Source organism: Vidua chalybeata, chromosome 21, assembly GCF_026979565.1.
Source record: "Vidua chalybeata isolate OUT-0048 chromosome 21, bVidCha1 merged haplotype, whole genome shotgun sequence".
Lineage (NCBI taxonomy): Eukaryota > Metazoa > Chordata > Aves > Passeriformes > Viduidae > Vidua > Vidua chalybeata.
Window position 1 is genome coordinate 7,721,606 of NC_071550.1, and position 23,786 is coordinate 7,745,391.

The window sequence follows — 23,786 nt, forward strand, 5'->3', positions numbered from 1 at the left end:
GGAATGGTGCACCAGGAACATCTGTGCTTTTATGCCTTCTTGTAGGTTCTCTAAGCAGAGAGATCTTTACTTAATATGCCAACAGCTTTGTTGTCTCCAGGACATTTCCCAGGAGCAGATATAAGGTGAGCCCAGACAGGAAGGTCCACAGTCCCAGGCCTGCCATGGGTACCTAAAACCCTTCCTTGTGTCCAGCTGGCACAGCTGCTCCTCCTGCAAGGCTTTTCCTGTCACTCTGACATTTCCTGAGCATCTGGGATGTCTCTGGCCCTGCTTTTCCATGGAGAGTGAGTGCCTGTGTGCCCGTGGGTGCAGAGTGCTCTGCCCTGCAGCCCCTTTCCAGCGGCAGAGTGCACAAAGAAGTGAGTGATATCCAACTGGGCAGCTCAGGGATTGGTAGTAAAGGCCTTGGAGAAGATTGTTTCTCAGCAATCACATCCAGGAGTGTTGTTCTGAAGCCCTTCTGGACCACAAGAACCCTCTCTTTGCTGTAAAGATGCTGGCACATGAGCCAGACCTGGTTTTGCAGTGGGGTTTGTTGTGTTGACGTTTGTGGCCCTGCTGTGTCCTTGTCACCTGGCCTGGCCTCCCTTCTGGTGGGCCATGGTTTCTCTCCTGCTATAGTAAAATGCATTGAACCCTGATGTGGGAAGAAACTATGATGTCTGGCTCCAGATCAGAAAGCTGAAGGATGGCTTTATTAAAACTATACTATATTATGTTAATATACTATTTAAAGAGATACTATACTATTCTACATATTTACTTCTTACCTATCTAACTAACTCAAACTCATGACTCTCTGCTGAGAGCCCAAACCACAGCTGGATCCCATTGGTCACTGACCCCAGACAACCTTCACCAGAATCCAACCCAGCAATCCCTGCAGGTAAACAATCTCCACACCACATTCCACACGGGGAAAACAAAGGAACAGAGATAAAGATTGTTTTCCCTTCTTCTCTCTGTGCTTCTCCAAGAAATCCTAAGTGACAGAATTATGTCTCTCTGTCCAGAAAATGTGAATGCCACATCCTGCAAACTGGGTGTCTGAGGAAATGCCAGGGGGTGTGGGTGGCTCAGGCCAGGAGCTCCTGTGATGCTCTGAGGTCTCCATGCGTCAGCCACTGTGCAAATCCAAGGAAGCTCATGTCTGCTGTCCCAGGCTGAAGTGTCCATGCTGGTTCTTGTTTCTGAGCATGGAAGGCCATGGTGGGTCTTCATCCCTCTGGTCCTTGAAGTACCCTGGTAGTGCAGGGCATAAACCTGAGCAGCACACCAAGCCCTGCCTCTCTGCCATGCAGGGATCCCTGAGCATCTCCTGGACAGCAAAACACCTCCCCTGATAGTGCACATCATGCAAATTGGGGAACTCAAGCTGAGCAGTATCCTGAACCCCTGAGTCCTGCACGTGTTAGGAAAAATTGGCAGGAGAGGAGGGGATCCTGATGTGGGGCATGCTGGGCTGGGCCCCTCCTGTGGCAGGGAAACATTTCCTGAGGCAGCTCATCCTGTGAACTGCTCTTTCCACTGCCACCTCCTTACAGCTGCTCCTGTTTAGGAGTCAGAGCCGTGCTCCAGGTGCAGCCTGGTGCTTTGTGTGGAATGCAGAGGGAATATTTCCATGCCTCTGCTCTGCTGTAGAGCTCGGTGCAGCTCTGGGCCGTGGCATCCCAGGTGCCCAAGGAACGCCTGCTCTGCCCTGGCTGTTCCTGTCATGCTGCAAAGCCCTGGTCACTCGTGCTGCTCCTGATTTACATGCCCTGCCTTGCTTGTCTGCCACGGGATAAAATTGCTCTGATGCTGCAGAGATTAAGAGGCTGGGAGCTGGCACAGGCACAGCTCTTGTGTGTGTAGGGATGAATTTAACTTCCAGAGCAGCCAGAGGCAGAGCTGGCTCCCTCTGGTACTCTCTAACCAGGCTCCCTTGAGAGGATGTGCTACTTCCATGTACATATAGATATTTGGAAGTTTTTTTTTTTTTTTTTTTTGTTTTTTTTTTTTTTTTTTTTTTTTTTTTTTTTTTTTGTTAAAGATTTTTATTTTTAATGTTAATGTTGTTGAGAGTTGTACTGAATAAAATTTGGAGGATGGGAAAAACAAGAGCTTAGTAGAAAAGGTCTGAGGCTGGAATATGTTGTGCTGTTCCCCAGCTCTGCAGCTGATCTTGAAACCACAGGGAAATCAGACTAGAAATGTTGGAGCTGGGATAACCATGCCTTGGGAGCATTGCCTGTGAGGGGCCATTTGTTGCACCATCATTTTTGGGAAATGTGTGTCTCTGCTAGGGCTTTATTGCTGCTGGGTGACAGTTGGGTTGTTTTAATGAGTTTTTTTTTTCTCCTAAGTGGTGGACTGTGATTATCCCCATTCCCCTTCTCCCCATGTGTAGGGGGCCTGGAGGTCTCAAGGAGTGAGGTGGAGAGAACAAAGTCCCTGGCAGAATGGTCAGAGTTGAGCTGGAGGTGTCACTGTGCTATTCCCAGCTGAAGACCATCCCTGGCATCCCCATCTACCTGCCCATGACCTCACACCTGAGAGGTGGCTGCTCCACGAATCCACCTGTGTGTGTGGTTCAGGGGCTGTTGATGGAAGGGTGCTCTGGGGCTTTACTCAGAGGGAGGTGAAGCACTGGAACAGATTGTCCAGGGAAGCTGTGGGTGCACCATCCCTGGAAATGTTTGAGTTTGGATGGGGGTGAAGCAACCTTGCCCTGGTGGATGGTGTCCAGTTCTGGCCCCTCAGTTTAGGAAGGACGTTGAGATGCTCAAGTGCATCCAGAGGAGGCAACGAGGCAGGAGAGGGGCTGGGAGCACAAACCCTGTGAGGAACCACTGAGGGAGCTGGGGGTGCTCAGCCTGGAGAAAAGGAGACTCAGAGGTGACCTCATCACTCTGTACAGCTCCTGAAAGGTGGCTGTGCTCAGCTGGGGCTGGGCTCTCTCCAGGAACTGACAGAACCAGAGGACACAGCCTCAAGCTGTGCCAAGGGAAATTTTGGTTGGATATTAGGAAAAAGTTTTTTACAGAAACGGTGATAAAGTTCTGGAATGGCTGCCTGGGGAGGTGGTGGAGTCACCATGCCTGGGTGTGTTTAAAACAAGCCTGGATGTGGCACTGGGTGCCAGGGTTTAGCTGAGGGGTTGGGGCTGGGCTGGACTCGATGATCTTGAAGATCTCTTCCAACCCAGTGGTTCTGTGAATTCTGTGTCCCTGCCCATGGCAGGGGGGTGGAATGAGATGGGCTTTAGGATCTCATCCACCCATCATCCCATGATTCTATGGACCCTGCAGCACCCCATCACCCCTCCCTGGACCCCGTGCGCTCCTGACAGTGCCCTGTGCTCTCTCTGCAGGGTGGGCTGATCGCGCTGCTGCTGCTGCTGCTGGTGTTCATGGTGGCCCTGTACGCCCAGCGGCGCTGGCACAAGCGCCGCCGCATCCCGCAGAAGAGCGCCAGCACCGAGGCCACGCACGAGATCCACTACATCCCCTCGGTGCTGCTGGGCCCCCAGGCCCGCGAGAGCTTCCGCAACTCGCGCCTGCAGGCCCACAACTCCGTCATCGGGGTGCCCATCCGGGAGACCCCCATCCTGGACGACTACGAGGACGAGGAGGAGGAGGAGACGCCGCGGCGGGCGGAGCCCAGCACCAGGGAGGATGAGTTTGGCAGCCAGGTGACAAGGACGCTGGAGAGCCTGGGCCGGGGCGGGGAGGAGAAACCTGACTACGAGAAGAAAGGTTTGTGGCTTTTCTCTCTCCTCTGCTGGGGAGCAGCGCGTTCCCCAGGGTATTTCGGCTAACGCATACTTGATTGCTTGCATTTCTAAAATCTGTCTGTCAGAGGCTGCTACACCCACCTCTGCTTATTGAAATGTTATTATGAGCCATTTAATATTGTTCACCTGCAATGCACAGTAAAATGCACTTGAATAAACAAAAGCAAAGCATGTTAATGCTGTGAGTGACTCCAACGGGAGCAAGGAAGGGATGTGCTGGCTTGCTCTGTGCAGGGAAGGGATCTTGGGGTGGTGCTGAACCATCCTTCCCTTCTTGTGTGGGCTTTCCAGACAGACTTAGCAGCCACAGTGGCAGGAGTGGGGACAGGGACTCTTTTTGACTCCATGGAGGAGCCAGGGATAGCCTAGGTGATGCAGTGTGTCTGGAAAGCAGCTCACTGCCCTTGTGATGGTCATAAGTAGTGGTTGAGGTTGTTTTTCTTCCACCCTTAAAATGCTCTTTACTCTTTCCCCTTTTAAACAAGGCTGTGATGATTGTGATGGGTATTTTTGCTCAGACAGATTTGGAGGTGCCCGGGGTCAATCTGCCATCCTCAAGTGCTGCTCTGAGAATCCCTGTTGGCATCTCTTGGTGTGTGTCTGGCTGTTACCAGCCCATGGGTTAAGAGATGTCTCCTCAGCCCTCTGCTCAGTGAGAATGAACAAATGAAAGCCTTCACATCTCATAACCGAGCTACCTTCTTTCTTCTTTCATATTCTTTTCTTTGTTTTGCTTTTCTATAAATTATTTAGAGTTGTGTGAGTGGGGAAGACAGCAGTAACTGCATTTCAGTGCTCTTCAAAACAAAATAGCAAACAAGATCTAGAGCAGAATATTAAACTATCCAAGGGCTTCAGGAACTGGCAATAACAAACTTACATGACTGAACCCTCTGCCCCAAGCTGGAAGCTTCCTGTGGGACACCTGGGGCTGGGAGAGATGTTCCCAAATGCTCCCATCTTGTGGTGCTGTCAGGCCTTGTGCCTTGGATCGAGGCAGGTTTGTGCCTTGCCTAGTCTGATCCTTCCAGACTGTGCCAGTTCACCATATGCTTCCTCCCAGATGGGCACTTTTCCCTCTTGGATGAGGCTCTACTCAAGGAGCCAAGCTATGGTTTGTGCTGCTCACTCCTCCCCGCTGAAGCTGCTTAGAGCCTGGATTGCCCGGGATGAGGTGGCTGTGGTTCAGATCTAGGGTTTCTAGGCTGCAGATATAAATAGAGGTGCTGTGGGCTTACCACTCTGATCTGGTGGCACAGGCAGGGGAAAGATGGTGACTCCGACATGCTGCTCCCAGGTGCTTTGGCCTGCACAGGAGCAGCAGTCACAGCCAGATTCCTGTGGGGATGGGGCATGTAGGGTGGAGAAGCTGCAGCTGGTGCGAGCAGACACCAGGTACCTGGGGATCCCCAGGGACTGGGAGCCAGTTCTGCTTGGGCATGGCTTTGCAGCTGGATTGAAGGTGGAGGCATTAAGGGACACCCAGCTGGAGCGTGGCTGCAGTGCCACAGTGAGATCAGCCTTTGCCCAGCTGGCACTGCCAGGTTTCATTGTGGTCACTGGGGATGGGTGTGGAGCTGTGTCTGCATCCCAGGGAATCCACCAGCTCCCTTGGGAAAAGCTCTCCTCGCAACTCTTGCTGAGCTGCCTTGTGATAAGGCATCAGCTGGGACTTGTCAGCAGGCTCCAAATGCTATCGTCGCAGGGGCTGTCAGCAGGGGCTCTTTCAAGTGTCACTTCCCAGCATTAATTACCAGGGATGGCAAATCCAGTGGAGCTGGAGCAGTTCTGCTCACTCTCCACCTGCCTGTGCTGCAGCTTCCCCCCTGTGCTGGGCACTGACTGAATTGCAGGCGCTGGGTTGTGCCCTTCCCATCACTGGGGATTTGCACACCCCACGCTTGGTGTCTGTTGGGTCAGGTTTTCTTTCTGTGAGGAAGACTGTGGGGTTTTTTTATTCACCAATTCTGGATGTATCTAGTCAGGGAATCAGGCAGCGAATTGCTCTGGATGGCTCTGCTCCATGCAGTCCCTGCCCAGGAGGCCCGAGCAGCACAAATGTTTTGCAGATCACAGCTCAGCAAGCCAAACTTTCCTCCCCAGCTCAGGCAGTGATGTGGATGGGAGGGATGCTCCCGTGTGGTGCCAGAGCATCTGAAGTGAATCCCAGCACAAACAAAACACAGGAGTGATGTGCTGAATAATGACATCTAGCAACAAGCGTGTCTGAGTGATAAAGTTAATGAAATTACAGGTTCTGACCTGATACCAGGCTCTGCTGTGGGGAGATAAACAGCAGGGCAAAGATGAGATGTTTATTTCTCCCTAGCTGCAGTTGTAATCTGGATGCACTGTGCAAGGCCATTAACGTTATTACTGTTATGCAAAATCATTTTTGACTTGGGGGAAAAAAAAAACAGCAAAGAAAGAAAAATCTCCCAACTGCCTAGAAAATGTAAAGCTGACAAAATTAGAATTGCAGCAGGAGCACAAGCTGACCTGGTGACATTGTACAGAGCCCAGATGAATTTCGACAAGAGAAAAATCCAAGGCAGTTGAGGAAGAAAAGTAGAAAAGTTTTTGGGTGGTTTGTTTTTTTTTTTTTTTTTTTGGTTTTTTTTTTTTTTTAATAATAAAATGAAATGTAGCGAGGCAGGAAGCAATAGCCAGGCTGTCCTAATTATCCAGCAGGATCCCTTGAGCTGGGATGGAGCGGGGGCTATTCTGTCTCCTTGTGGGTTTGGGTTCTCTCTGGCAATTAAAAGGTCTCTAGGGTTTTGTGCTCAGTGGGTGTGCATGGTGCCAAGTGGGGTCTGCTGGTGTGGGGTGCAGTTTCTGGGCTCTTGGTCTTTGCTGGGGAGACCCTCCCTCTCTGAACTCAGCCCCAGTATGTACCTGGGGTTCAGTGATTATGGGGATTTGGGTACATTTGTACAGGTGTTGTCACTTCCTCACCGCCTCTGTCCTCACTTCACTGTGGAGTTTCCAGTCCATGCTCCTCGTGAGTTCTGCTCTCCTGCTTTTCCCAAGCAGATGGCCTCAAGCTCCATCCCTTTGGGAATTCCTCACGTGCTTTTCTCATTTAATATACACAGGTCTCATCCTCACAGACACAGCTTCATCCTACAGCAGCAGGAGCCCTTTGCTTTTGTCCATCAAGTCCTGTTTTGAGGGACTTTGGGCCCCAGTCTATTGCAGGTAGCACTGCTGCATCCCTGTCTGGGATGCACTGGATACACAGTGATGGAGTTGGTAAACAAAGGTAAAGTCCAGCAACCTCAGACTGGGATTACCCACAAGTTCCTCAGAGAGATTTTGCCAAACCAAATCTCCTAAGGATCAGCAAGAAATATAACTTTTACCTGGTGAAAACTGAGGAGAAATCAGACTTGAAAATCGACTATCTGCAATTCCACTCCTGCAACAAAGGACCCATCTTTATTTCTCAGTTTCTTTCATGTTCAAAAAAAGAACATTTCAAGCAGGCCTTTGTGCTGGCTTCACAGGCTCTGCAGTCTGGGTATGGCCTCCAAGTCTAGACAGGAGACAGGACTTATTACTGATGGTTCCAATGATTAATACCATGGGCATATCAAAGGTGTGGTTGGGCACTCATCTTGAATTCCTCTCCTGGACTTACTTCTCCCCTGCTGTGTTGGCTCAGGTAAACCTCTGAAGTTTCTCTTACTTAATCCATGGATGCTTTTCTCAGCAGCGGTAGTGAGATGCTTTTGAGCATTCCTGAAAGATGTTCTGGCTCCTAGAGTGTACCTGGGGATGTGGATCCAGCTCCACTCTGCCACTGGCTGCTCTGACAGCCCTGGTCATGTCATTTAATGGTCCAGCCCTCATCTGGGGGTTGCAGAGGGAGACCAGCCAGACAGCAGGCAGGGCAGCATAAGGAAATATTGGGAACTGCTGATGTCAGGGCTTGTGGTCCCCCCAGCCTCCAAGCCAAGCTGCTCTGGGTGGCGCAGCCCAGGAGAACTGTGGGAGAAGGGATTTAGGCAGGGGAGACAAATGGCTTTGAGGTAGCAGCAAAAAGCAGGGGAAGGATCCCGATGATGACAAGAGAGCTTCCTGTGCCCCCCACCAGCACTGCAGTAGCTCTTCTGGTGGCCACGTCTCAGAATTGTTTTTCCTGCCAGTGGAGTCTCCTCCGGGGAGAGGTAAGGCACAGCTCTGCTGGAGGGCAGGGTGTTGGGACTGTGGAAAGGGACATTTTGGGGGCTGAGCTGTGCAAGAGGAGGGCAGGGAGTCAAGCTGTTCCCTAGAGCTGCCATTCATTGCAAACACCTGAGCTCTGCGGTGTCTTGGAGATGAGATTTAGAGATGGGTGTGAGTTGGGGGTGACACCCTCACAATGGACAGGTGATGGTGCTTCTCTCCATGCTGGACAAGGGAGAGCACTCAGGCAACAGGAGCTAGATGTCTGGCCTGATAATGATGTCCTTGGTGTCCCTGAGGGGGCAGTGGTGCCTGGCTGGGCTCATGGCTGTGCCAGGGTGTGGCATCCCTGGTGCCTGTGCTGGGGCTTAGAGCCACCGTCTGCTGCTGCTGTTGGCTCGAGGAGTCAGCTGCAGTTCCACCCCGATTCCCAGCATTAACCAGGGGCTTTCTGAGCCTTTAATAAATAAAGTGATGGCTTCACGTTTGCTGGGGCTGGAGGCTAAAATGGGACACTGCATCAGGCCAGCATCTGATGTGTCTTGGGGCTCTTCTTTCCAGTGACCTGATGGGATCATGACCCTCTCTGTACGTGATCAGCTTTTCCCAGCTCTAATCCCAGCCAACTCCTTCTGTAATTTATAGAGACCTTTGAAAATGTGTATTCTCATAGCTTGCCAGTGAAAAGTGGTTTTTTGCAGTCCTATAGTCCTGTCTGGGGAAAAAAAAAAAAAAAAACAAAAAAACCCCCAAAAAAAACCAGCTGCAACTTTCAGTCTTAAAGAAATGAAAACAAAAAAACAAGGTGGGGGTTCAACAGGGCAGGAATTGGCTCCTAATTCAGGAAGGCACTTCCAGACATGCTTAGGCAGTGTCTCTAGTTAATAAAGACATTTAAGCTGTTTTCAAGCCCAGCATGTTCAATTGTAACTGAATTGAATGTATTAATGAAGGGAATGAGTGCCCCAGTTAGAGAGGTTACAGCAGCTGTGCCATTGGGTCTTTGGTTCTGTGGTGATGCCAGCTCAGGCTTCAGTGTGGATTTGAAAATGTCCTGACCTGCCAGGGAAAAGCTGTGCTTTGCAGAGATAAATACAGTCATAATTAATATATTAATGTATTAACTGTCTTTGGAGATCTCAATGGAGAGCTGCCAGGCTGGAGTTTTAGGTTTGTTGTGATCATCCCATTGGAATGGTTACCTCCACCCCAAATCTGGGTTGTCCCCCCCAGTGTGGGGGGAGGGAATGGTGGGGCTGTGGGACACAGTCCCCGTCCCTTACACCCCCAAGGAAGTGGATCAAAGCAGCACCATGGATGTGTAGGAGCACACTCAGGACATCGCTCCCACAAGTGCCATATCCAACATACTCCTGCCCCTGAGAAAGGCACACAAGGGACAGGGAAGCTCCTGGGGTTTGGGGCTTTCTTCTGGTCCTGCAGCCCGTGGCTCATGGGTTTTGTGGCCCATGCTTAATGACTAATTAAGATTTAAACACCTAGGGTCAGCCAGGGCTCTTCCTGGCTCATGGCAACTGTTGCTGTGGAGAAGAGTCTGGTGGGGTGGGCTCCTGATAAGTTTTAATGTTTTTCTCCCCTCTCTTTGCTACAACCTGCTCATTAATTTAATGAGACAGAGGAGGGAAGCAGTTGGAAAAGTGGCTTTGAATGGTGCCATAGGGACTGGAACAGAAACAGGGTGGTTTATTATGCCAGCATTTTGCTGAGCATCCTGAAGGGATGCTGGATTTATGAAGTCCTCCTGCTTTGCAAAGCTTGGACTGGTCTCACCCTGACACTCCACAACATCCCAAGTTGAAGAAATACCCTTCGTTGCCCCCTCTTCCAGCCACAGCTGCGTGACTTCTGGCTCCTCAAGTCAGCAGCAGCTCTTGAAAGAGGATTTTTGTGGAGTTTTGTGGGGCTGCAGATGCCCAGTGGGGATGTCATGGCAGTTTCATGTGCAGTAGTCCTGATTCCCCAGGTGTCCAAAGTGTTTTCCATCCAGGCAAAATCACAAGCTCACAGAAGATAAGCTGTGAAGTGTTGGCTGTCCAAGGAAAATAAGCCATCAGGAACTATATTTATATAAATGCCAGGCACACATTGTTCATCACTTTGTGCATCACTATGAATGTTTGATAAAGCACTACATTATTTAAAGGTGTAGCTGGGTTGTGGGACAGTTGTTGACCAAGATTAGCTTCAAGATGACTCTTTTTCTCTTTTTTTTTTTCTTCCCCTGATGGAAGACCTAAAAAAATAATATGATTCTTGTTTACTTGCCTTGGGGCATCTCAGGTGTCCTTGCCTCTCCTGAGTTTCTTGGCTGGGTTGCATCTTGTGTGCAATGCAGAGGACCTGGGAGAGCTTCAGCTCTGACCGGGGCTGTCACAGAATCCTGGAAGGGTTTGGGTTGAAAGAAACCTAAAAGACTTTCTGGTTCCAACCCTCTGCCACAGGCAGGTTCATCTTCCACTAGACCAGGTTGCTCCAGGCTCTGTCCAGCCTGGCCTTGGACACTTCCAGGGATGCTGCTTCCATGGTATCAGCCTGGAGTGAAAACCTGCCACTGGTTTCTGAAGTCAGACTGATCAGAAGAGGATGTGGGATGAAGGAGAACAATCCCACAATGTTCCCCATTTCTACTGGAAGTGCATAGATGCTGGTTAGCACTCAGCCCTTGGGATGTGGGGCTCAGGGCTGAAGCTGTTCTGGATCCTGTCACCTGAATGAGTGATGGGCTTATCTTAGGCCACAGCACTTTGCCCTTTTTCTCCTTGGTTTTTTAGTGGCATTGTGGCTCCACCAGTCAGCATGTGGAGATTTCCCCCATCATTCCATCCCAGACTTTGGGTTTTATGGGGAAGGGAGCAGGGAGGGCAGCTGCAGCACCACCTTTTCACTCTGTTTGCATGTCCTCTTCCCATGGGTTGTGTTTTACCTGGCTACGGCACCGAGACGGTTTTGTCAGCCGGCTCCTAAGGAAGATGGATTGAGGCTGGGCACCTGTGCTGATACTGGGTCTGCAGGCACCTTCCAGCCCCATTTATCATTAGGCACTGACCTCCCTGAAGGACCAGTGGGAGAGGAAACTTATTAACAAGGTGCTTCAAATCAATCCTTTCTGACGGTCCCGCTGAGTTATGGCGTTTGCTGTGACTCTCCCACTGGATCCTGTGAGTGTGGCAGTGCTCAGCCTCACTTCTTTACTTGTGGGACTTGGAATAGGTTTGGTTTTGATATCCTGGGCTTTCTGGGTGTTCCCAGGTCTTCTCCTGAGCCAGCAAACCAACTCTCAGCTCATTCTCTGCTGCCTGCTGCCTCCACCCGTGTGCTGCCCAGTGCTGGAGGTTGTTGGTCCTCTTGGTGCTGCGTTTGGAGCTGAAGCTCCTGGCCACATTGAGAGACTTTGGTAATTTGTCCTTCCTCTCTGAGTTGGCATCACTCCCTCATTCATCCTGGCACATGGCACAGCATTGTCAGTACTGTGAAAAATGTCACTTTGTCCACTGGGCAAAAGAAATGTATTTTCTAACTAAAAAGTTAATTCTGCACCATGCTGCTGAGCATGGAGTTGCAGAGTGGTGGAGACTGGCCAGGGGCCACTGTGCCACATTTCCCACCCATATTGGCCAGCTGTGGCTGTTCCTGGAGCCCTGTCCTGCCCACGTCCATCCTTTGGGGTGCTGGCACTTGCTCACACTCACTTGACAGTTGCCAAAGTTCTGCTGCCCCCAGGTTTGTCCCCCAGCAGTGGCTTCTCAGACAGACAGGGATGGGACTTTTTTCTGCCCTCAGTGAGTCCCTGCCCCAGCTGGCTCCATGGGGCAGTGTCTCCTCTGGCTCTGTGGAGCTGCAGGAGCTGTGTGGTGGAGGGAGGGAGCTGGAGGTCAGCACTGTGCTCTCGAGCCACTGTCTCTCCTCCACGCAACATTAGCCCCGACTGTTCTGTGTGCCCATTAGCACCAAATCGGGAAGCTTCCTCCAGAGGGTTCTTATTTAACTTTTCAATTATTTGATAACTTGAGGAGCATTAGCTGATACTGAGGGTCTGCCCATCTTCCTTCATCCTCTCTGCTCGCTGCCTAAGCAAAAAAGTTATGATGTCTCATAAAAAACCCTAAGTTAAGGGTTTTATTAGAGCTGAAAAAATGGGAAATGGAGTCTCTGTTGGACTGGACCTCCTCAGTGCTGGGGTGGGGGGAGATGGGGCAGCACTCTACCACCAAAGGTTTTTCCTTGCAGGACAAATGGAATAGAGAAATGAATGCCCTGTACATGCTAGGGAAGGGGTGTGCTAGAAAGTATTTGCCTCGTTGAAGAGCTAAGGGCCAGAAACAGCCCCTGGGAAGGAGCAGCTAGAGCAGCCCCAGGAGTGCAGGGCCCCATCATGTTTCAGGAGGTGCTCTCCAGGCAGAGGCGGGACTGTCGGACCGCGCTCTTCAGCGTTTGATCTTCCCTAATATGTTTATAATTACATTGCATTATCTTAATTACCAACAGGAGAAGTGGGGGGAGCTGGGGGGAGGGAAAGGAGGGAGCTGGAGAGGAAGGGAAGGTGCAGGGTGATGAGTAACTCACAGCCTCCATCCACGGGGCCACGGCTGCGGCTGGAGTTGGAAATTATGCTATTAATACAATGCTTATTCATTTCCCATCATAAAAACATGGAAGCACATTCCGAATGAAATTAACATTCCGTGACATTTTCCGGTAAACGGTGAGTTTGCACACATGAGTGGAGGCAATTAGCTGGGAAGTGACTGAGTGCTGTGCCTGGAGAAAGGATGAAGCAGGGTCAGGGCAGCCGGTGCCGGGTGGGTGCTGCCGTGGGCTCCGGCTCTGCCCGTCCCTTCCCAGTGGGATGGGGGTCCTGCCAGCTCCTGCCCACCCAGCTGCAGCGAGCGTGGGAGCTGCTGATGTTCTCTCCTGCTCTCTGCAGATGGGGGAAATGGCAAAGCTTGGCAATAAAGGCGAAAAGCAAAGAGTGGGTGCATGTCCAGATGGGTTTTGGGGTGCCCTGGGGTCCCTGTCCCCACTGCAGCATGCTGTTCTCCACCCCCCCCTCACTGCACACCAGCCTTTCCCAGCATCCCCTTGCCCACCACACTCCTAAACCTTTATTAGAACCCAATGGAGACTTTTTCCCAGATTTGTTAAACTACTGAAAACTTCTGATCCTATCAGGACTTTTTTTTTTCCCCTGCCTCGTACCAGATAAGGGCTGTGCTGGCTCCGAGCCCGGAGCTGAGGGTGGTGGAGAACGGGGTAGGGAAGCAGTCATCTCATGAATATATGAAGGAGGAAAGTACATTTGTTCAGTTTCCTTCAAAGGAGACATCTTGAATAAAACTTTATCTCTTCTTCTGCTTCCCTCCCCCTCCAATTTGCAATTGAAATCAGACTTTTGCGTATAAAGATCTATTTTTATAGTGACAGATTTATTAATGTATATAATAATCTATTAATGTATTAATAGCTATGTATTAATAACTATATATTAATAGCTGTGCTAAAAAAATGTATACAGTCTCTATTTTAAAACTCAACAAAAAGGGCCAGGAGGGAGAAGAAAGAAAAAGTCGACATAGAAAAAGGCTGTTTTCAAAATGCTCCTGGGTTCCTCTCTCCCTCTGTTGCTGTGGGTGAGAGCCCCACTTCGTAAAAGAACTTTTTGGAGATCCTCCTTCATCCCTGCTTTTTGATGTTTTTTGTATATATCCATATATAGAGATATACATTTAAATAAAAGTATATATATGGAGATATATTTATATGTATGTATTTAAATAAAACAGATATATACGTCCTGAGTTGGTTGTGGAATGCAACCAGCATCTTCCCTGTGTTTCTTGGACACAGTGGCCGCATGTGGCACTTGACATGGACTGCTGGAGATCAGGGGACCAAAGGGGACAGGCTGTCCTGCTCGGGAGAGGTTTGGTGGCAGGAGAAACACACAGAGAGGTGGAGTTCCCAGTGTTTCTCCTGCCTTTGCCATATGCCCTTGCTCTGTGGCAGGATGTGGCTCCCCAGATGCGTTTTCCTCCGAGTACGTGCGAAGCTGTTGTACAAATCTGTACAATCCACTGTCATCACATCAGCATCAGTGTAATTACCTAATTTTATGCTACTAAAGCTCTGTGCTTGGTGGAGCTCGGTACCTTCAGGGTGGCACTGTTGAAAATCAGTCCACATCCCAGTCTCAGAACAAACACCGTTACTTATTTCATGCTTCGAAAAGCAACAAACACCCATTATTTAGAGCTGGTGAGAAATCAGGGTTTCCACCATGTGGAAAACTTCCAGTATTGTGAAATTTATGCTTGTTCCAAAATAGGATCAGAAAGTCAATTTCTTGAAATACTTTGTGGAACAGAAATTTCTAAAATATTGATCCAGAAACATCAAAATGAGCTTACTGAATATCAGGGAGTTGATTTGGAGGAAACAATTATAACATTATTACACTGGCACTTTTCTGGTGTTCCCATGGTGTGTTAGGGACGTGATGATGTATTAGACCTTTAGAGCCCACGTCAGTGGTTCCCAGGAGAGTCCCCTGCCCTGTGCCTAGAAAAAGCAGATATGAAAAATACTGGAAGTAGTCAGTGAAAGGGCAGGAGAGTCTTTGAGAAGAGCCAGCCTGAGGTGAGGGGGCTGCATCCTCCACGTGACCATGCAGGTCAGGAGGTAGAAACCCCACTGACCTTGGCTTCTAATTGCACACAAACTTCTTCCATTTAATCCTTGTTTGAGTTTGTCTTGTTGCAAAATGCTCTGTGGAGCAGCTCTTGAGATGCTCTGGAGTTAGTGCTCTCCCTGAAACTCTGGGAGTGTTGTGACCACTGTTAATACTGAGGGATCAATAACTTGCCTTCTGACAGCCAGAAATCAAAGAGAGAAATGGGAAAACCAGACGCATAAAAACCTGTATTTTATAAAAATATGTTTTAGTCCATACCTCGTGGGGGGAGTTCTGATAGAAGGTGCTGTTGCCTTGCCAGTCGTCCTCCTGCAGCTGTGGGAGTGCAGGTGTTGTGTGAGAAGAGCACGGATGGTTGTGGCTCCAGGAAAAGAACCTTTAAGCCAGACACCAAAGACTTTGAGGCTCAGGGAAGCTGGCACCTTTGCAGACCATAAACCTCACAGTTTTGTTTTAATAAGATGCAAAACCCAAGCTGTAGGACTGTCCAGCTCCCCACCACCCAATGGCACCACGAGGTTTGAGCCTGGTTTGGGGAGAAGCTGCTCCACTGGGGTCCTCAAGGCCATGTCTGAAGACTAAAACACCTCAGCAAATCTGAGAGCTTTTTTCTGAGTTCTAAGAACAGCCCCCTGTACCCATCCAGCGTGTCTGGGAGGGTGCAGCTCTCCTGGCTGTGCTCGAATGAATGCTGCTGCTTCCCATCTCCATTGCAACGGATTTTTACCCAAACATTGCTCATATTGTTCAGCTGATGACTACTTTTTTTGTTGTTGTTGTTGTAGTAATTTTTAAGCCAAACAACATATTTTCCCACTGCAATTTGTGCCAGCAGAAAGGAAGGAGGAGAGAATGGCTCTGGGTAGGAATTGTTTTGTGGGAGACGTGCAAAAGAATAGGGGAGCCATAAGGAGAGCAAATCGCTTTTCAAATAGAATATGGGGGTGGACGGGAGGGAGGTGTTTGTCAGGAATGTGTGCTGTGCTTTGCAAAGGTAGAGTGACCTTCAGCTGTGTCCTTAAAGTGCTGCCAGAGAGGGAAACTGATTTTGTGGGGGCTGGAGAGCCTCGTGATTCTCCTGCTCCTGGGGGGAGATGGAGATCATGGCCTTGTGCCAAACCTCGGGGTGGATCTCACCACCTCTGCCAGGCTGGAGAATCTCTCAGCACGAAGGTGACAAAGCTGTGAGCTCAGTAGCCCTGGTGGATTTATCCTGGAAGCTGGGGAGGGGAGAGAAGGCGTTTGGCACTCTCTGCTCGAGGGGAGGACAGTCCTGATGCCTCTGGAATGTGTCGTGTTTGGCCAGCACTGGGAGGAGCTGATGCCTGGGCACTGCTGACGTGGCTGTGTCGTGCTGAGGAGCAGCATGTGGGAGCTGTGGAGGTGCCAGGAGCTGCTGGCTGAGCCTGTGTTTGGCACAGGCAGTCCAGGGGGGCTTGCAGGGTTGTGTGGAATAGAGTAGTTCAGTTGGAGGTGATCTACAAGGATCAGCTAATCCAACTGCCTGACCAGTTCAGTGCTGGCCTGTACTTAAAGCAAGTTATTAAAGACACTGTCTACCCCACAGTAGGGCTTCTTCCCATCTTTTTCTGACCAGTTGGAACCTTCAAGAGCTGCTGTGGGGAGGCCCAGAGGGCAGTTTGGTTTGCAGTGGCCTGTCTCTCTCGTGGATGTGATGACCAGCCCCAGCGAGTGCTGTCTCATTCTGTTATGGTGCAGTGGTCTCTTCTCTGTCCCTTTTGGCACTGCTGGCAGTGCATGAAGGGCTGTCCCTTCATCCTTCACCCCTCATGCTCACACAGTTGAAGCTCTGCTATCTTTCATTTGTCACTAAGGGTTTTTTCTATGCTATCCACCCAAGCCAAACTCTGCTGAGTTTGTGTCAATAAGGGTATTTTCTCATTTTTCATTTTCCCTTCTTTGCCTTTATTTTTTTTTCTTTCCTTTTCCTTTTTTTCCTTTACCTCCCCTTCTTTACTTTTCTCTCCTCCCTCCTGCTTCCCTTTCCCATTTCCTTTCTCCATTTCTCCAAACCCCTGAGCTTAGGGACACAGAGAAGCCAACAATGTGCTGGCACTGTGCAGAGCAGTGAGCTGCACCAGCCCTTTGCTCCCAGTTCCTGCAGTATTTGTAGCATCATCCCAAACAGCTGGTGGTGAGGGACCCCCTTCTCTCCCCACTGCCCCCCTCTTGGTGTTTGCTCTCTGACAGGTGTGGGAGCAGCTGCCTCAGGATGGCTGTGCCAGCGAGGTGGCCAGATGGGTACAGTCCCCACAGTTCCATCAGCCAAGCAGGGGCCATGAGGCTGCTGTGACCTCACTGAAGGCATGGTCCCCTCCTCCTCCCTCTGTGCTCTCCTGCTGGCCTCCTTTTGGTAAATAAGCCTCAGCTGTGCAAGCCACTCCAGAGCCCCCTGCTCCACCTCCACAAGTCCTGTATCACACAGCCCCAAGGTCTGGGTAACTCTCCATCTCTTCAGGGGAGGCCCTGCCACACACTCTTCTGGGCAAGGGAGCTGCAGGGTCAGGCTTCCCCCTGTGAACATGGCAATGGGAGGCTGAGCCACCCCAGTGCTGCCACAGCATCCTTCCCTGGCACCTCAGGGGGGATATGTGCTGTGGGGATGGGACTGGATGCTCTTTGGAGACCTTTCCCTGCTCTGGATATATTTTTTTCCTGATGTGATGCTGCCTGCTGGGGCATCTGGCACTGCAGGATTCAGCTGTGCCTGCCACAAACGTTGGGGGCTTTGGGGAGCTCTGTCTCTGATCTGTGGTTCCTGGGAGAGCCTGGCACTGGAAAATGCAAAGACATTACACAGCTGGTCCCTTAGCTCCCTCCCTTTCTGGAGCTTTCCAAAATGGTTCCCACTGCTGCCGCTTAACTCAGGCAGGGGGTTTGATCCCTGTTTCTCTGTTGCCTGGGTGGATGCTCTCCCTCTGTCTCCCAGCACAGCAGCACTGGCTTGAGGGATCCCCTCCCGAGCCCTCCTGATCTGCTCTGGTTCTCCCTCTCCCAACGGCCCTGACAGAGTTCAGAACCATCTCTGCAGCCCAGAGGGGTACAAAAGCACCCTGGGGAGGCTGAGGACATCACCTCACCACCTGTGGGTGTCACAGCATACACCACATTTGAGATGGCCGTGATACACAGAGTATCATCATACAAATTCAGAAAGCTTCAACCCATACACAGTAACACCTTACCACACCAGAAGGCTTTAAGTGCCCACCCTCCTTGTTCTTTAGCCCAGCCTTTTATACCCCTCACGCTCATGCATTGCCCCTGTGTGCCCTCTGCTCCCTTTGGTGGTTGCTCAGCACACCTGGGCACTCCATGGCTCATTGCTGTCAGTGCTGCTCACCTGCTTTTCACAGCTGGGCCCGCTGGGGATGGGGCTGGGCCACAGCCCCACTGCCAGTGACCACAAACTGTGTCACACACAGCCCCATCCCAGTGACCACAAACTGTGTGTGACACACACAGCCCCACTGCCAGTGACCACAAACTGTGTGTGACACACAGCCCCACTGCCAGTGACCACAAACTGTGTGTGACACACACAGCCCCACTGCCAGTGACCACAAACTGTGTGTGACACACAGCCCCACTGCCAGTGACCACAAACTGTGTGTGACACACACAGCCCCACTGCCAGTGACCACAAACTGTGTGTGACACACAGCCCCACTGCCAGTGACCACAAACTGTGCCACACACAGCCCCACTGCCAGTGACCACACACCATGTGCCTACATGTGGGATTTAGGAAGAAGGAAGGGAACCTGCTCCTGGTGTGGCACTGGGTGCTGAGGGCTCTCTGCTCCCCACAGCATGGCTGGATGTTGGACAGTCTGCTGCAGACTCCATGTTTAGGTGAAATCCTTGTCTAGAATTCCAAATGCCTCATCCTGCATGGCCAGCTTCTGTTCCAACTCTAAATTCCCTGCACCACACTGGGAAGGGAATTGGTGTCTGTGGTGCAAAGCAGGTCAGCACCCTGAGCTTTCTGAGTGCCTGAGGAGCATCATGCACATCTGATGTCTCTGGATGCAGGAGATGTGATGGGCTAATACATCATAACTCCTGGCAGGCTGGGAGCTCCAGGTTGTTCACTTATCCCTTCTCCAAGTGGGATATGTGGTGGCTCTAGGACCTGGCATCCCTCCCTGCCATCTCCACATAGCCACGCTGAGGGCAGGGGGAGCTTCTGGAGCTCATGGAGGGGACTTTGTGACTCTGGAGATTGAGATAGGAGAGTGGTTATATTCTGCTAATGAGTTTGTTTAAGGAGCTGACGGAGGCCAAACCTGTGTTGAACCTGGGAGACCTCTGTGTCCTGCAGGACAGGCCTTTTGATCCCAAATTTCATCTTTGCTTTTTGTGAGTGGTTTCAAGATTTCCTGTTACTGCCCTTTGTGAAGGTGGAGAGCTTCATCAGAAGTTCTAGGAAAGTTTTTTGGCATTACTGAGTTGAGGATGTGTGAGAGCAAGGAGAGGAGTTGCTCAGATATCAGCATGATGTGACACATGCCATGGGGCATTGCAGGAACTTGTTTCCTGACCTCAGGTGCTGCATCCCAGCAGGTGAGTGCAGCCTCTGGGAGACCCTAAAGAATCCTGCTGCAGCTCAGAGCGTTCCTGGACCAGCTGCTCTTTTCCTGACTCCCACCCCAGCCCTCCCAATAATCCCAAACTTGCCTGTTGGGGAGTTCTTGCTGCTCTAAAAGACTGCCAAGGTTGGGGTACAATTCTGAGCTTCTGGTGTAGAGTTAAGCCTGACCCAAAGCCAGCTCAGTGCCCTGTTTGAACGTTTCAGGCTGGATAAAGGCATGACACTTCCAAGTGCACATGGGGGAGAGGCAAGGAATAATCCAAAATGCTGGAAAGCAGTGTGGAACACACAATTTCTGTAAACTCCCAATTTTTAGTATGGGTGGCTGTGGTAAGATCTGAAACGTGCGGGATGGGTCCCTGCGGGTGAAGTCAGAGGTTCTTGGCAGAGCTCCTGCCCCAGGACTGAACTCTGGCTTACACAAGGAAAGGTTTTCCTGGGCAGTGGGGACACGGTGGCCCAGCTGTTTTGTAACCACAGCCCCTTTGCTGGTGTTGCAGCTGCCGAGGTGACGCAGGAGACGGTGGAGTCGCTGATGCAGAAGTTCAAGGAGAGCTTCCGCACCAACACGCCCATCGAGATCGGGCAGCTGCAGCCCGCGCTGCGCGGCACCTCCGTGGGCAGACGGAAACGCCGCAGCCGGCCCCGAGGTACGTGGCCACGGTGCCTTAGGATTTGAGCTTTTGTATTTTACAAATCCTGTACTGCATTCGTGTGTAAATCTAAACTCCCTATGAAATGTTTGTCGCGCTACGGCACGAAATAACTCACACGTTCACGCTAGATGCAAAAGAGGGAAAAGAGAGGAAGTTTATTCCTGACCTCGCAATATATAGAATTCCAAAAGTGGCAGTGGATTGGAGGGTGAAATTGCCACCTCTCCAACCACACTGGTCAAACCAACAGTCCATCAATTCTCTCCTCCCACAAAGAAGAATGCAAAACAATCATTATTTACATGAACAGTGGGAGAAACTCTGGTAGAAATATGTAAACATCAGAAGGCATAGAGAACTTTTAAAAGAACTTTAAAACTTTCAAAAGAACAGGGCGACAAGTGTTAGTTTACTGTCTTCACATTTTGGTCAGACAAAGCAATCCTGTTAAGCCTGAGAACCTGTAGAGGCGGCCAGCTGGGGGTCCGATGGCTCGACCTGGACGCCTCAACCTTCCCAGAGAGAGATCCCACAAGAGACAACTTTCTGGGAGTCTCAGGCAGTCCTTCAGCTGCCACGTAACCTCAGCAAGGGGCAGAGAGCTCAGCTCCTCGCAGTGATTTCAGCTCTGCCTTGTGAGGTGTACCCTGGCCAACACAGGGATAAAGAGACAGGAGCACGGAATAGCAGTTCCACAGAGGTAGCCTTTATTCCAGCACCCTGTGAAGGATGCCAGTGATATCAGCTCCCTCCTGAACAGGGCAGAAAGTGGGTTTTTTATGGGCAAAAGCAGGGGTGGTCAAAGGGGAATAACCAATCAGTCCCAACAAATCTACATGGGGTTCCAAAGCATGCTGGGAACTCACCATGCCCCTGGAGCATTGCTCAGTCCGTGAGAGTTTGAGAAGAACTTAGCCCATTCAAGGGATACCTCTCCAAGGGACAGGGCTGGCATGTCCATCAGTCTCCACAAGAACCAAGGGCATCCTCTATCTCAGAGCACAAAAAATATAAACAAAAAGGAATTGTGGGTATATTGGGAGTAAATGACTTCATTACCTGAAGCTGTAATTGGAGAATTAACCCCTGATATGCAAATAGACCAAACGTATTTCTGTCTGAAAAAAATCATGACCATTGTCCAGCTTGGGTGCAGCCTCTGGGAGGCTTTGACTGCCCAAGGTCTATCTACTGAAGGCCTTTAATAAATACCTACTTTTATTGTCTTGATGTTGTCTAGCCTCTGTTCTAGGTAGCCACTCCAAGGCATCAGCCATGGCCAGAGGAGCTTGGCTGGGGAGGAAGGTGGGAACCTCCTCACCCTCACTGCTGAGCATGGGGACACCAGAGCTCCTCTGTGGTGGGGTGAGAGAGGGACAAACCCCACACAGCATCCTCTGGGTGGGCTGGTGGAGGTGCCTGTGAGTTGTGTCACATCGTGTCCCCTCCAAGGGATCCTGCTGCAAGCCCAGAGTCCCTGTCAGCTGCCTGTCCCAGCTAAAACACAATGAAACAGTTTCTTGACAGGCTTTAGTTTCATGAAGGGGTGAAATTCATTTTGGCTGTCACTCACATCACTGGGACATCTCTTCTTTCTGCTTTCCCTGTGCTTGGGGGCTTTAGGAGCTGCAAAGGCAGTGGGAGCACAACATTCATGGATCTAAAGGCTGTACCACACAAAAGGCTGTGCTGAGGGTTTGGGTCCAGTTCTCCATCTCTGGAGGAGGAGGAGATAACAGATCCCTTCAGGGATGATGGGGATGAAGGTCCCTTGGCTATGATTTGCCCAGTGCACTGAGGGTCTTTGTGTCAGCTCTGGGAGCTGGGAAGGCAATACTTTCCTTTCTGTTTAGTGTTAGTTTTGTTTTTCATTTATTTATGAGTCTGAAATGTGATCATTTATTCCTGATATGTTTTCCTGTGATACAGGCCTGGAGAGGGCTTTTTTTTTATTATAGCTCTGCCCATAAATTATTTATTTAGTGTAAAGAAAATGTTCTGACTCTTTAACTGGTTTAAATTATTTGGTTTGTTTTCTAGTAGTTATTCAAATACGTGTCTCTGGATTTTAGTGTGGGTGCTCTGAGGTCCATGGGGACTGTCAGGGAAAGTTTCCCTGCTCCAGCCTCTTTTTTTTTTGTTGTTGTTTTTGTTTGTTTGTTTGTTTGTTTTGTTTTGTTTTTTGGTGTGTTTTTGTTTCATTTTAGAACTGGAGGTAAGAGGCTTTTTGGTCACTAATGGAACAAGTCAGTTAAACCCTGCAGCTGAGCTTAGGAGGAGACACAGTGCCCAGCTGCAGGCAGAGCCTCTGGCTGAGTGGGAGCAGAGGGTGGCCCTGAGCCAGCCTGGCTTGTCCCCAGTCTCTGGAGACACCCCCACCCAATTTTCTACCTCCCTAGGGTTCCTCTGCCTATTAGTGACCATGGGAAAGTCAGTGACAAAAGCACCCTTGGTCTCTCTCCGTCTCTCCCCCCTAGTTTCCTCAGTTTGAGAAAATGCGATTGCTTTGTACCCAGAGTCTGTGAGGGATGAGGAACCTGAGGCAGAGCAAACCCCACAGGCTTCAGGAGGGGACTCTGACTCCCAGTGTCCCCAACCACAGGGATCCCTCACCAGCACACCCTAAAAAAGAGATTTTAAGCTCTCAGTCCTCAGAAATCCCCAAGAAGCCGGGTAGTCCCAATGTCTCCAGTTGAGATCTCGCTCTGCACAGCCCCATCCCATCCATCCTCTTTCCCTCTTAATTTAAATATTGTTTTGCTTGTAGAGGTGGTGGCTGGGTGCTGTTGCTGAGCTATCCATGCCTTTCCCTGCCCATTCCCTGGCTTCTTGTGCTGGAGGTTTTGTTTTTACAGCCTGTGGTTACCTGTGCCTCCGGCAGGCAAGTGGCTGGAGTGCAAACAGCCCTTCAGGGTAAAGGATGATACCACAAGTCGGGATGTTTACATTTTCCATCCAGTTGCAAACATAAACCCTTTGCCTCATTAATCCATTGCAATCCATGAGAGTTGTTTTTTCCTCCCCCTAAATGAAATTGTCCATTTGGGATGCATTCATTTCCTCGTAACGGCATCGTGACAGTTCCGCTGATGGAGTTTGCATCCAACTTTGTTTCTGGGTAGTGACAAGTCAGCCTGATGGATGCATGTGTGTAATTATTTTCTTGTGGTTTGATTTAATTAATGTTTAACCTCATCAAAGCCCTACAGCTGGAGCACTCTCCCTGCAGGAGCTGCACACAGCAGAAGGATTTCCCCCTCTATGGAAAGGCTCTGAAAGGGTTTCTGAGTGCTACTCCTTCAGAAGGATGGGATAAACCATCCAAACCTGATCCCCAGCCCAAGGGAAACAAATCTGGGATAAACTTTGCCTTGCTTTACTTCCCTGCTCTGAGTGTGCATAAGCTGCTGCCCATTGCGCCTCATTAAATCTGAATTTGCCCTGAGTGTTTCCAGCAGCTCTGGGAAAGGTGCTGTTTTCCCTAGTAAATTGACTTTAAAAAACACCACCAGACCACACCACCCTCTCTATTTACAGTGCCATATAACTTTATTTTGTCTAATGACTCTTTCATACAACCTTTCTCCCTAAACACTTCTGTGGAGTGAAGCACATTCAGAGCTTATAAATAATTGAGGGAGAGCGAGGATGGAGAGAGCCGAGGGTGGGAGGGGTGGGCTGGAAGGAAGAGGTCTCTGCTGGGGGCTGGCAGACCTGGAGGGAGGGATGCTGCATTCCAGAGCGTTTATTGATCCTGAAATGCCGCCCCAGAGCATCCCAACCTGGCTGCCCCAGAAGCGGGAAGCGATGCCCTGGGGAGAGGCAGCAGGGCCGGGGCTGAGGCTGTGGGTTTGGCTGATG

The 23,786-nt window shown here is 50.3% G+C and overlaps 1 protein-coding gene across 1 annotated transcript in view; it reads left to right on the plus strand.

The window, feature by feature from the left end:
- The window catches only part of ASTN2 (astrotactin 2), a 320,575-nt gene that overhangs the window by 76,741 nt on the left and 220,048 nt on the right, over positions 1-23,786 (plus strand). The window contains exons 3-4 of the mRNA XM_053961860.1: positions 3,356-3,740; positions 19,770-19,919. Of these exons, the coding sequence (XP_053817835.1) occupies positions 3,356-3,740; positions 19,770-19,919 (535 nt within the window). The remainder of the gene's footprint in view (positions 1-3,355; positions 3,741-19,769; positions 19,920-23,786) is intronic.